A 13,703-nucleotide genomic window follows, 5' to 3' on the forward strand; every position below is an offset into this window, starting at 1 on the left:
CTAACTCTTTAATTAATTCAGTAGATAATTGCTAATTAACATTATAATTTTATCTTAATATCTCAAATAAACCTTTTAATAATGATTTTTATAATTTAGATTAATAGGTGGATTTTTAATTTTAAAATTTTGCATCTAATTTTTACAGTATTTTATATCTTTTATTTTAATGATGTGGTGTAAGGAAAATCTATTTTTTTTTAAATTATGACCGACACAATTACGTATTTAATTTTTTTTTTTGGGCTTGGTTGACGTATGATGGCGTCCCTGATAGCATTTGCATCGGTCAGACCAATGATCGCGTTTATCTTACATCGGCTTGGCCCATACAATTTGCACTGACACAAATGTTAGAATACGTGGCTTAAAAAACAAGATGGATGATGAATTATTTTCAAAAAGATTTTCACAACTTTCACAAATGTTTAAGTTAGATTGAAAATTTCATAAAAATCAACTAACTGAAATCAATGTTCAATTGATTGTAAAATGAGAAACATGCATAAAAACATAATATTTTCTGTTCTATTTATTTTTTAAAAAGATATGAATTACTTTTGTAGTTGATATGACACTACAAGAAAATAATTAAATATAAACTAATTTTAGAGACTAAAATAATTAGTCACTATATTTACTAGATTAGAGATCATTTTATAAACTAAAAAATTATTGGTATCTAAAATAGTTTCTATTATTAATAAAAATTGATAAAATAGTTTCTAACTATTAGCTATCAAGGTTTTAACTACTAACTACTTATGTTCTAAATTAGTCTTTATTAGTCTTTTAGAGACTAATTTGGAATCTAAAATATTAGTAGTTAAAGCTTTGGTAGCTAATTTAGATACCGATTTATAAACCATTTTATAATATATTATTAATAATAGAAACCATATTAGATATCAATAATTTTTTAGTCTTTAAATTAGTATCTAATTTAGTCAATATAGTAACTAATTATTTTTTGTTTCTAAATTTAGTTGTTATTTAATGATTTTCTTGTAGTGTGATTTCATTATGATTGAAAAAATATACAAAATTGTTATTTTATTTATAAAAGCTTTCATGTTAGGCATCACTATGCAACTTGACATCTTAGCTAGGCTGACATCTCAAGTAACAATAATCATTTGTCATCACATGAAAAAAGTATTATTAAAAAAAATACAAAAAATATGGGGGGACTAAACCAAAACTCATATGTTAACAAAAATGATACCTATGTAGACTATACCTATTCATAAAGAATTCTAAGAACAAACTAAATGGAAGCTATTATACCAATGAAATGATTCTCTATGAATAAATGTTAAATTAGTCAACTTATCAGCATGCATATTCCCTTCACGAAAAATATGAGTAACCCTAACCCTGATTTTCCCACAGTAATTAAGATAAGTATTCCATCAATTACGAAACATCCACGGAACATTAGTCTTAGTAGTAAACACAACACAAATCAGGGAAAAATCTCATTCAAGCCAAACATTAGTAAGCTTCATCTTTTGAGTTTCCTCCATAACATGTATAACTCCATAAAACTCGGCAACCATAGCAGACTAAACTTCAAGAAACGTAAAGAAAACACTAATAAACTCCCCCACACTCCCATAAAAAATATCTCCACAAGTAGCAAGACCAAAATACCCCTAGCAGCCCCATCAGTGTTAATTTTAACCCTGCCTGGTGAAGAAAACTCCCATCTAACAAGAAGAGGACGAAGAACTTTACCACTACGAGTATTAATACCAAAAAACTTAATCACTTTGAAATTCAACATATCATTCTTCATTGAAGCTTTAGACGAATTTTCCACTAGACAAGTTAAATCTTTAATTACTGTAATAGCCCTAGAAGCCTCAATCTTATCCTAAAATCTAACATAATTCCTCCTATGCCATATCATCCAAATAGAAAAAGTTATCACAACAAGTTTAATCAATTTAACCAAAGGACTGTCATTACTCTTACTATAAGAAAGAAGATCATCCTTATTAGATAAATGAGAAGTAAGAAATATTTGTCGAACCCAACTCTAAATATGCAAAACATTAGAACATTCAAAAATATAAATGTTGAATAGATTCCTCATGCTTTTCACAAAGTGTACACATAGAACATATATGCAAACCTTTATTCTGAATATGTTGATCTGTAGGAAGCCGGCCATGAAAAACTTTCCAAAGTACTAGAGTTTTGGAAGGCATAATAGATGAAGACCAAATGAATTTACCCCAACCACAAGGAACTCCTGGTTCCAAGAAAAAAGTCCTAGCCAATTTAAGAGTGAAACGACTAGACTCATCTAGAATCCAATTAGGAATATCTTGTTCCTCACTAATCATTATATGATTAAAAAAATGAGGCATCTGCTCTAAAGATAAGGTAATATTTCAATCACAACCTGTCCAAAACTGAGAGACTGTATCCAGAATGCTAGCACCATCAGATAACCTTGCAATATTTGCTAAAGAAGTAGTAGAACGCCATTTATTATTTCAGAAATTAATAAAAGAACCTGTACCAACAGTCCAAGAAGTATAATCAAGTATAGTAGAATAAAACTGCTTAATTTCAGGCCAAAGAGATGAGGATTTGTAAACCATTCTAAATTTGTATTTTGATTTAAGAACCTTGACTTTCAAGAAAAAAAGACCAAGGCCTGTTACTATAAGCAAAGTTCCAAACAAGCTTAAGAAGATGTGCATTATTTTCATGACGAAGATTAATAATCTTCAAACCTCCATTCTCAATAGGAGAACAAATCGTATCCCAATTCACGGTGACTATGCCTTTTCTTCAAAATATCATCAGTCCAAATAAAATTTTGACACCACTGCTCAAATTGGTTAAGAAGTGAAATAGGCCATTTATACATATTAAAGCTATAAGCTAGAAATCCAGTAATCACCGTATTAACCAACTGAATCTGACCCATCATGCTAAGAGATTTACCTTTTCAAGATGCTAGCTTCAATTTGACTTTATTAGCCAAAGGTTGAAGAAATTGACAATTTGTAGCATGAACAAAAACAGGCACTCCTAAATAATTGAAAGGAAAACAACCAAGACTACAAGAAAGAATACGTTGAATTTTGGTGAAATTTTTTGCAGAATTATCCATGGTGAAAAAACTACTTTTAGAGTTATTAACATATTGACCAGAAAAATCACCATATGTTTTAATAAAAATACTCAATTTTCTAAAAGACTTAATATCTCTCTACAAAAAATGAATATGTCATCAACATATAAAATATGAGAGGGAGTGAGATAACCTTGCGAACAAGCCATATTTAAAATTTTCTTATCATTCACAAGTTTAAAGATACATCTACTAAGAACTTCCTCTGCAAGACAGAAAAGTAAAGGAAACAAAGGATCACCTTGTCTGACACCTCTATTGCAAGGGAAAAAAGCTACCAAACTACCATTTATTTTGATAGAAAGCATAGCTGAACGGAGAATTGTACTAATCCATCTGATAAACGAGGGGTGAAAACCAAAGCGTGTCAAAACTAATAATAAGAACTTCCAAATCAGAGTGTCAAAGGCTTTATGAATATCAACTTTGTAAGCCACATTACCTTCTCTAACCTTTTTAGAATGTATGTTAATACCTCCAAAAGCAATACCAATGCAATCTTGAATCTGTCTACCCTGCACAAACTCATATTGATTAGGAGAAATGATTCTAGCAGCCACAAGAGCAAGTCTATCCGCCAGTATCTTGGAAATAATCTTAAATTTGAAATTAACAACAACAATTGGCCTGTAATCTTTAATGGAGTCAGCACCCTTAATCTTAGGAATAAGAGATACCACATTACTGTCCATTCCAGGGAGAACTCAATTTTGTTTAAAAAACTGTTGAACTACATTGCAAACATCTGTCCCAATAATGTTCCAGCAAGAATGATAGAAAACACCACCAAAACTATCAAGACCAGGAACACTATTATGATTAAGATTAAAAACAACAGTCTTGATTTCCAAAAAATTGGGACATTTAATCAACATCATATTCTCCTAAGAGGAAACTAGCTCAGAAATATAAGAACCAATAAAATCTTCCATATTACTTGTATATGAAGCATTATAAATATACTCAGCTTAAAGATTTTTATAAAAGTCCAAAATATGATCCTCAATGAGTTTAGGATCCTTAGTAACCTCATTATCAATCCGTAGACGATAAATCCCACTAGAATTATTTCTTCTTTTGACCACAACATGGAAAAAAAAGCAGTATTTCGATCTCCATCTTTGAACCATAACATCTTAACTCTTTATTTCCAAAACATATATTAATAATGAAGAACATGATCAAGCTCCTCCATAACAATCTTTTCTTGATTGAGAAGCCCATCAATATCAGACAATATACAAAATTATTTCATCTTGCTTATATTTATTATTTTAAATCCTAAGATAACCTCCAAATATAAATTAATTTAAATTATTATTATTACTATTATTATTTTATTGTTTTTAATGAGTGTACTAACAATTACCATGATACATTATTATATTGATTAGAATTAATATTTATTGTATTTCTAATAATATACCTATATTTTTTTATTTATTTACTAACCAAAAACATTGTAAATTAATAAATACGTATATATAACTACAATAAAAAAAATATTAATTAATATATCATTGTTAATTAAATAATATAAAATAATCAAGCAAGATACACTTAGGAACACAATTTATCATATTTATCACTTTTAACAATTCAACATTTTGTTGATATAATACATTACTAAATAATGTCTATAAGAAACATTCACTATATTGCAAACATAAAATTACTATAAAAAAAATATCTCAAAAATTATCATTAAATATACCATCCATATAAAAAACTCAATACTTTAAATATTCTTAAACGAAACGCATTCTCTACACAAAAATCAACATTAACATTGTGACAAACTCATATCCCCTAAATCACATACCTTAAGTGCTATCAAAAGTATAATTAAGGCTTAAGTTCCTAATTTTACTGCTCTAACAAGAAGGCTAAACATATTCATAAAATACTCTAAAAAATAATCTAGACTAAGAATCATGTTAATAAATATTATTTTTGTCATATAAAAGTAAAACTCTAAATCACAGACATGCACCATTTTCATAAAACCAACTAAAAAATGGAGAAAGAGAAACTTACTAAAAAAATGGCATTTAATCTCACAAAATTGTTCTATTTGTACCAAAATTTCTAAAATAAACTCATGAAAAAAACGTACAACCATTTCTTAAATTTAGAAAGAAAAGAGAAGAACAATATTTTAGACAGATAATAATTTCTGTAAAATAAATTTCAAAAAAATCATCTTATATGATAATTATTTTTAACCCAAATTCAACATCTCTTAATTAATTTATAATAAATTATTCAATAAATAAATTTTGTTTCAAAATAATAATAATTATTATTATTATTATTGAGAAAGAATCATAACTCCATAAACATTTTCCCCGTTATAAAATAAGAATTTAATAAAAATATTTGGGTAAAGAAACAATTATGATTAGTCCAAATGATTTTAAAGACAATTTTAGAAAATACAATTATTAACAAATTTAGAAATAATAACTAAATTAATTCATTTTTTATTTTATTTTTATGAATTACTTATTATACATGGAAACAAAATTAGTTATTAAGAAGAATTTTAATTTGAAATTAATTGTTACAAAGGTGTTTTTGAAAAGAATATGAAATGTATTCATGCATTACCTCCGTTGAATTTTGAAATTAATTAATTGCATTATTATTGGAATAATCTTATCCAGATAGGAATGACTAGTCAGTTATTACTTTTATGTGATTATTTTCTTCTGTATTTATTGATATAATCATGTATATAATTAAAAATATATATGTTCCTAATTTAGATTATTTTTCTAACTTATGATTATTAAATTTTAATTTACTTCTTTTAGGGTGTCAAATTTCAAATGAATCTTATTTATTAAAGTTAATGGAACTAATTCAAATATGCCTATAAATAACATGGTGTTCAATGTTAGTTTTTGGGATAATCAATTGAATAATTGAAGTTATTATTTGTGTTATTAGAAATGGTGAAGAATTTCATTGTAGCTTTCTTACTTGTCTTTGTCTCTCAAGGTGAGTTTTGTTCCCAATGAAAGAGATATAGTAATTGTTTATAAAACATTATTGATAACTTGTGTTTGTGTTTGATGATTTTAGCTTATGGACAATGCTCTTTGAACGATATTCATGTGACCCAATCTAGAACAGGACGTACAGTAGGTGGAAAGCCAGAATGGAGTGTGACTATCACAAATTGGTGTGCATGTGTTCAACAAAATGTACAATTGAATTGCAAAGGGTTTAAAACTGTTGAACCAGTCGAATCTTCACTTTTGAAAGTTTCAGGTGATGTTTGTCTTCTTAGTTTAGGTCAACCTGTCTGGAAAGGTGCTATCGAATTCAACTATGCTTGGGACACTCAATTCCCACTAAATCCAATTTCCTCAAAGGTTGCATGTTAAATGTAATGTAAATCATTTTCTATAATAAATTCATCTTATTACTCCAATCTTGTTCATCATCATTATCATTTTATAATAAAACATTAATTTGATGTTCTTTGATTTTTTTTTTTTTATAATTTATCACTTGTTATTCAAAGTAATAATATATTATTTTAATTATTAAGAGATAATTATTTATATATTATTTTAATTATTATGAGATAATTACTTCTACCAAATATCGACAAAATTAAATTATGAGATAATTTTTACATTATATATTTTTTCGACCTCATACACACATATAAATTTTCTTACTATTCGGAGAAAGAAGGTGACTTATTTATCTATAATTTTTTTTTTTTGTTTATTCTACTAGTTTCTTTACATAGTTGGTGAAAATATATTGATTAAGAGATTGGTATAGATGGTAGGAGACATATAAAAAGTGATCAATATATGTCTTTCCAAAATAACAGGGGCTTCTATGTTAAAGGAAAATGTTAAAGTTAATAGTCTTGTCCTTCTAAAAGTGATTGAATTAGCAATGATATATTTATTCTAAAGAAAAACTATTGTGAGAATAGCAGAGAATGAATTTGAAAATTCCAGAGATTCCATCTATTTAAATTGATATTTTTATTTGCATCATATATAAGAGACAAAAATAAGGAAGTGAGAACAAATATAATGTAAAGTAATCTAATATTAATATATATATATATATATATATATTTATACTTTCATTTTCATTAATACGATTAATAATAAGTCTTATTTTGATTAATACGACTAATATGACTAATAGTTCTCAATTGTTAAGGAAAAAATGACTAATACAACTAATAATAAGTCTTATTTTGATATAGGGTTTGAGATTGTGAGTCAGTCTAAAACCCTTGTGTTTTTATCCATGTTGTAACTCTTTAAGATTTAGTAGCGTGTTGGTCATCCTCCATCCTAGACAAGTTGTTTTTTCGTCAGGGTTGGATGAGACTCGATTATTTACTCGATGCATTAAGTTTTATCCTACAAGTGTTGCTCGTATCAGTGAGTACTATTTCGATCTTAAACCTTAAACCAATGGTAGGTGTCAAATGTTCTTACTAGAAAAGAGTGTGATTTTTTTAGGGTGGAAAGAGTGATACTTCGGGGGAGCCAAGCTTGAGTGTCCAAGGAATGTGGAGTTATTGATGAAAAAGACCTAAGGGAGATCCACTTGTAAAAGATTCTCCGAGAAGTCAATAAAAGTTAAAGAAACTGATGAATGTATAAGAATAAGTGTTTGAATAAAAAGAATTGATTGAACACTTCATGTGTGATCAATCTATATTTATAGGCTTTTAAGCCTAAATTAAATATTCAATTGATTAATAAGTAATTTACATTCACTTAGTTATAACCAATTTTGTTATTATATACATATAAATATTTGATTGTTTGTTATATTATATATTGTCTTTGTATATATTGAAATCTCTCTGTCGAAGACGAGTAGTACAAAATTCAATTAATACTAATAATATGTCAAAGTTTAATATAGAAAAAACATTGTTGAGGTATTCCTTCAATTTGTCATTGACAATGAACAATTCAAAATGCCTTAGCCTTTAGAGAATATAAGGTGCATAATTTATTTATTTATTTATTATCAGCAATAATAAATAAATAAATAGAATCATTTCAGGGGTAGTTCAACCCTTATACATATCATGACACTCTAGCACACCTCACCAAAACATTCACTCCCAAACGAGGAAAAAAACCACTACCTAACAGAAAACAACCCATAAACAACCATAGCCTCTAAAGGGAATAACAAGGTAACCCAAACTCACAAACATCCATCACTCAACCCACACATGAAAACGAACCAAAGAAAACAAAATTGAACAACTTATAACAAATTGAGACAAGACATAGGGGCCAAACACCAATCAGAATAGCAAAAATGAGCACCGGGAACTTTATAAGTAACCCAAGACCAAACATTCAGTTGGGCCAAAGAAAAGATTTCAAGGTGATCCACCACTCCACCGTTGAAAATGATCTTATTCCTATGATTCCATATCTCCTTTACCACATCAATCCACACGCTTCCCAAAACTGAGTTGACAGATACATATGCCTTACATAAAGAGAACATAATAAAATTTGAGAAGGGATCAATGGGAGCAGCCGACACCAAACCTAACCACAAGGACACGGGTTCTAAACTAATCAGGTAGTTCTACAACCAAAGAACAAATGATTTGTAGATTCCTCTTGTACCCCGCACAAGCAACAAAGAATATTGTCAACCACCACCCCACGCCTATCCAAGTTAACTTTAGTAGCAATCTTGTTTTCCAACACCCTCCAGACCAAAACCTGAGCAGCAGGTAGGACCTTACAATTCCAAAACAGATTATAAAAATACGATAACTCCCATTTGCCTTCTCCCCTCAAAAGACGATAGGCAGATTTCAACGAAAAATAAGGGGGCACACTACCTTTCCAGGACCACCAGTCATCAGAACCCAGAACAAGGCCCAACCCAAAAACCTCCTCATAAAGTTGATAGACCTGGGTCTTCTCCCACTCAAACAAACTTCTTCGCCAAACTAGATTCCACTTTCACACACCGTTAGCCCAATCTCCACAATCCTCCAGCAAAGACTCTTTATTAACGCTCAGGGAAAACAATCTCGGATATTTACCTTTCAAAGCAACATTACCCACCCAAATGTCTTCCCAAAATAAAATAACATTCCCATTACCTAATTCCCACTTAACATGGTCTTCAAACTTGTCACCCCATTCCTTCGATGCCCACACCTCATTCAAATCTTTCCACCAAAGGGATCGAACCTGTTTGGATTGGACACTTTCAAACTTCTCCAGCCTCCATACTTGGACTCTAAAACCTTTTTCCACAAACCGCCCTTGGAGGAGCCCATCCTCCAAATCCATTTTCCCAATAAAGCTACATTAAAAAGCTTAATATTAATAACCCCAAGACCTCCAACATCACGTGATTCACACACCTTTTCCCAAGAGGCCCACACAATCTTTCTCCCTTCGGACCCCCAACCTCACAGGAAGTCCCTTTGCAATTTCACAATCTTCAAACATAGAAAGATAAAACAGAGGAATAGCAGAAATAACAGACTTAATAAGGCAAATCCTTTTGGTCATTGAGATAAACCTACCTTTCCATCTTTCCAATCTAGTCTTTATTCTATCCCCCACCCCTTCCCAAAACACTTCTTCCTATGGCACCCCCCCCCCCCCCTCCACAATCATCCCAAGGTATTTGAAGGGGGTTTTCATCACCTTACAGTTAAGAATATCCGCAAAGCGGCAAATCATATAATGATCGACCCCCACCCCACCAATATTGCTTTTCAAGAAATTCGCCTTTAGTCTTGAAGCCAACTCAAAACAACTTAAAATAACCTTTATATTAAACACATTTTGATATTCGCTTTGCAGAAAAAACAGAGTATCATCAGCATGCTGAAGTATATTGACCTCAACCTTTTTAGCCCAAACCTCCAAACTATCCACCATATTTTTCTCAACTACATTCCTTACCACTCATGCAAGGCCTTCAGTCGCTATAAGGAACAAAAATGGAGCAAAGGGGTCTCCTTGTCTCAAACCCTTTTGAGGAACAAATTCCTTGGTTGGGCTACCACTCACAAGCACTGACACCGAAGCAGACTCCAGGCAAGATTTAATCCAAACAATCCATTGTTCACAGAACCCTAATCTACCAAGCATATAGTATATGAACTCACACCTCACAGAGTCGTACGCCTTCTCATAATCCACCTTAAAGAAAACACAACTTTTCCTCTTCCTTTTTGCCTCCTTTAACACCTCGTTGGCCACAAGAACACTATCCAAGATTCCCATTCCCTAAAGAAAATCAGATTGCCTTGGATCAATGACTTTGCTAATCACCTTTTTAAGCCTTAACGAAAGCATCTTCGTGATGATTTTGTACAAGCACCCGACCAGAGAAATAGGCCTAAAATCACAAAGTTGTTGTGGGTTCTCAAACTTAGGGACCAAACACACAAATGAGGCGTTCGTCCCCCTAGGCCATTTATAAGACCTAGCGAAATCATTCACAACCTAAAGAATATCATCCTTTAAAAAATCCCAACAAAATTTAATAAAACCAAAATTAAAACCATTCAGCCCAGGACTTTTGGAACTATCACAACTCTAAATAGCTAACTTGATTTCCTCTTCGGAGAAAGACTTAACCAGCATTTCGTTGTCAGCATCAGAAACAAAATTAAAGGGTACATTGTCCAGCCTGACTTGAGGACCATCACCACTTTCAAACCTAGCCTCAAAGAATTCTCTTACCTTATCTTTAACCAACTCCTTATCTTCACACCAACACCTGTTAATAAACAACCCATTAAGCCCATTCCTCATCCTCCATTTAACGGCTGATTGAAAGAACTTTGAATTAAGATCAACATCTTTCAGCCACTTAATGCGAGCTTTCTGATGAATAATAGCTTCTTGTTTGAAGAAGTTTTTGTTTTGTTCTGCCAAGAAAGACCTTTTCTCCTCTCTTCCCTCCTCATCTAAGCCGCCAGCATCGTCGCACTCATCCAGCTCCTGAATTCTCTTTTGTAGTAACTCCCCTACCTGGTTAATATTGCCAAAAACTTCTTTATTCCAAATTTTTAAATCGAATTTTAACTTCTTCAATTTTTCTTTAAATACAAACATCCCTCTTCCGTGAATCTCATAACTGAGCCAATGACTACGGACGAAATCTCTAAATCTGCCATCCTTTTGCCAAACATCCAGACTAAGAAAAGGTTTTGGTCCTCATTCTGAAGATGTATCTTTTAACAATATTTCCAACCTCAATTAAGAAATACCTATATGTGATAACTAACACCATCCAATAAAAATTAAAGAATAGAGTATGCAACCATATTCCCAATTCCCAATGTAAAAGAGTATAAAATTAACAAAACAAAAATTTACACATTTATAGAAGTTCTCCCTGTTGGACAACTTCTCAATTCCTTCAAATTTCATTCCAATCGATTTGAATTAGAAGAAAAAAACCAACACTCAGGTTTATATAAAAAAAAAACTAGAAATAATAATAGCTTATATTTTGAAAATAAATGATAATAGTAATGCATACCCATCAACATCAATTAAAAAAAAAGTCTCAAATAAACTATTTTTATCTCGATTGAGTTGACAACGTCTTTGTCTCAATTAAGCTCAAAGCTGATAATATTCTAATCGTAGTTAAGTTAATGACAATAATAATCAAATTAAGGTAAAGAAAGTATGAGAAAATAATGCAGATGCGAAAGAAGAGAGGATATAAAGAATTTCAAATTTTTTAACTTTTAGATAAAATTTGAAATTTTCTAATTTCAAATAATTCAAATTATTTTTATAAAATTTTAATTATTTTAAAAGGATTTTTTTACTTAAATATCATATTTTTATTATAATTAAGAATTTCAATTTTTTTTATAAAATTAAATTATCGTTTAAAAAGTTTCCATTGATTTCTTTCAACAAATACTTCATTACGAATGGACTCTAAATCGAATTCTTGTATACACTTAGCAATATCACGTTGTTGGTTAAACATAGTTAAGAATCTTCAAGTCAACACAATAATAGGAGGATTTGGATCATTTATATAAAACCTTAATCTCTTGTTACCTTTATTTGTCATTAGAGAACAATTAACATTTAAATCTATTAAGCTATATTTTATCCTCTCTTTTTTTTTTTTGTCTATATAATGTAAGTAATATATGGGGATGGTTGAGTTATGATTTATGAGAACGGTAGAATTTACTAGTTTAATCTTTTCGTACAAGAGTTAGAATATCCTTAAATACTCTTTTTATTCTATTATATTTTTATAAAAAAAATCTATTAAACTAAAAACATCATAATAATAAATGTGAAAATTAGATGAGAAACAAGAAAGTGAAAATGAATGACAAGGCAACAAATGGAAAAGAATAATACTAGAATAAACTATATATAGCCAAAGAAAAGGGAATTAAAATTTACTATGGTGAAAAGAAAACTCCCATAAAATTTGCTATAAGTGTTTGAAACACCATGCTAGAATGTCTCACTAATCCCTTCTTTAATTGTACATCTCACTTCTTCCACCTTATTTTCAAAAGAACAAAAAAATGTTACATGATTTCCATCAATCTCTAGGGACACACACATGAACAAGTTCCATTTTCCCTTCGGTAAAAAATTTGAAAAAACTTGATCACACGTGAAACTATAATAAGACTGATCAAAACTATAAAACCACATGGCTATCTTGCATGGATCATGCATGTAATAATTTCTTCCAAAGAATAACCCAACAAATTTTGAATATATATAAAGGGAAACCAAGAACTGAGAGATGAATGAATGAATGACAGATAGGGAAATCTCAATAGCATCTAACTCCCTTGTCTTTTTGTTGTGCAGACAAATCCTCAAAACTCCAATCTCTTCTCATTCCACTGCTCCTTACCAATTTTGGTCCAACACCACCTTCACTATTGGTGCGTCTATGGTGTTCTGCCTTAACCTTGGCCAAAGGTCCACTGAGTGCATATTGTGGTTCCATGTTCCCTGAAGACCAGCTTCTGTTATGATTGCTACTCACTTTTCTATTCATGTTGTTGCTGTTGTTGTTCTGAATGTTATTAACAAAGGGTTTGGTTGATTCTTGTGGTGGGAGACATGCACCATCGTTGTTTGAATTCACCCTTTGGAGGACTGGGCCACAAGCAAGGCAATTGAGGCTCATGGTGGTGTTATGTGACTCCCAAGCAACCCTACCTTTGAAGGGTATAGGTTGAATGGTGAGTTACTTAGGGTTAGGAAATTACATCCAGATGATGGTGACGAAGTTGGAGAACACAGAGTCAATTGGGTTATGTTAAAAACTTTGAAAACTTGTTGAAATAGCTTCTTCTTGTGTTCTTCCATTAATTTCTCACCCTCAAAATCAGCTTTGCCTTTCATTCCAATTTTGGCTTCTGCAAGATTTCCCACCTGTGCATTATTATTGGTTTATGATTACAATTATAAGGAATCATCAATTTAAGATTTTATTTAGGAATTTTAATTTTCATTGCCTATATATGTCCACTTTATTTCAGATATTTATA

At 30.6% G+C, this 13,703-nt stretch overlaps 3 protein-coding genes across 3 annotated transcripts; 1 reads left to right on the forward strand and 2 right to left on the reverse strand.

The window, feature by feature from the left end:
• The first annotated feature begins 6,094 nt into the window (after positions 1 to 6,094).
• LOC137819649 (TPD1 protein homolog 1) lies at positions 6,095 to 6,567 on the forward strand. The gene is made up of 2 exons (XM_068623553.2): positions 6,095 to 6,154; positions 6,239 to 6,567. The coding sequence occupies exons 1-2, from the start codon at positions 6,106 to 6,108 to the stop codon at positions 6,541 to 6,543; spliced, it is 354 nt and encodes a 117-aa protein (XP_068479654.1). The 5' UTR covers positions 6,095 to 6,105; the 3' UTR covers positions 6,544 to 6,567.
• Positions 6,568 to 10,104: 3,537 nt separating this feature from the next.
• On the reverse strand, positions 10,105 to 10,425 carry LOC137813715 (secreted RxLR effector protein 78-like). Its single transcript, XM_068616116.1, has one exon. The coding sequence runs from the start codon at positions 10,423 to 10,425 to the stop codon at positions 10,105 to 10,107; it is 321 nt and encodes a 106-aa protein (XP_068472217.1).
• A 2,145-nt stretch (positions 10,426 to 12,570) lies between these two features.
• On the reverse strand, positions 12,571 to 13,449 carry LOC150024210 (uncharacterized). Its single transcript, XM_090296745.1, has one exon. The coding sequence runs from the start codon at positions 13,337 to 13,339 to the stop codon at positions 12,977 to 12,979; it is 363 nt and encodes a 120-aa protein (XP_090152871.1). The 5' UTR covers positions 13,340 to 13,449; the 3' UTR covers positions 12,571 to 12,976.
• Positions 13,450 to 13,703: the final 254 nt, after the last annotated feature.

Source organism: Phaseolus vulgaris, chromosome 10 (assembly GCF_051622355.1).
Source record: "Phaseolus vulgaris cultivar YP4 chromosome 10, ASM5162235v1, whole genome shotgun sequence".
In the NCBI taxonomy this organism is placed as follows: Eukaryota; Viridiplantae; Streptophyta; class Magnoliopsida; order Fabales; family Fabaceae; genus Phaseolus; species Phaseolus vulgaris.

Bases quoted from the DNA above. Each gene is read 5' to 3' on its own strand.
- LOC137819649 (XM_068623553.2), top strand. From the start codon at position 6,106: ATGGTGAAGAATTTCATTGTAGCTTTCTTACTTGTCTTTGTCTCTCAA. The intron at 6,155-6,238 runs GTGAGTTTTGTT...TGATGATTTTAG, and splicing joins ACTTGTCTTTGTCTCTCAAG to CTTATGGACAATGCTCTTTG.
- LOC137813715 (XM_068616116.1), bottom strand. From the start codon at position 10,425: ATGGGAATCTTGGATAGTGTTCTTGTGGCCAACGAGGTGTTAAAGGAG.
- LOC150024210 (XM_090296745.1), bottom strand. From the start codon at position 13,339: ATGAGCCTCAATTGCCTTGCTTGTGGCCCAGTCCTCCAAAGGGTGAAT.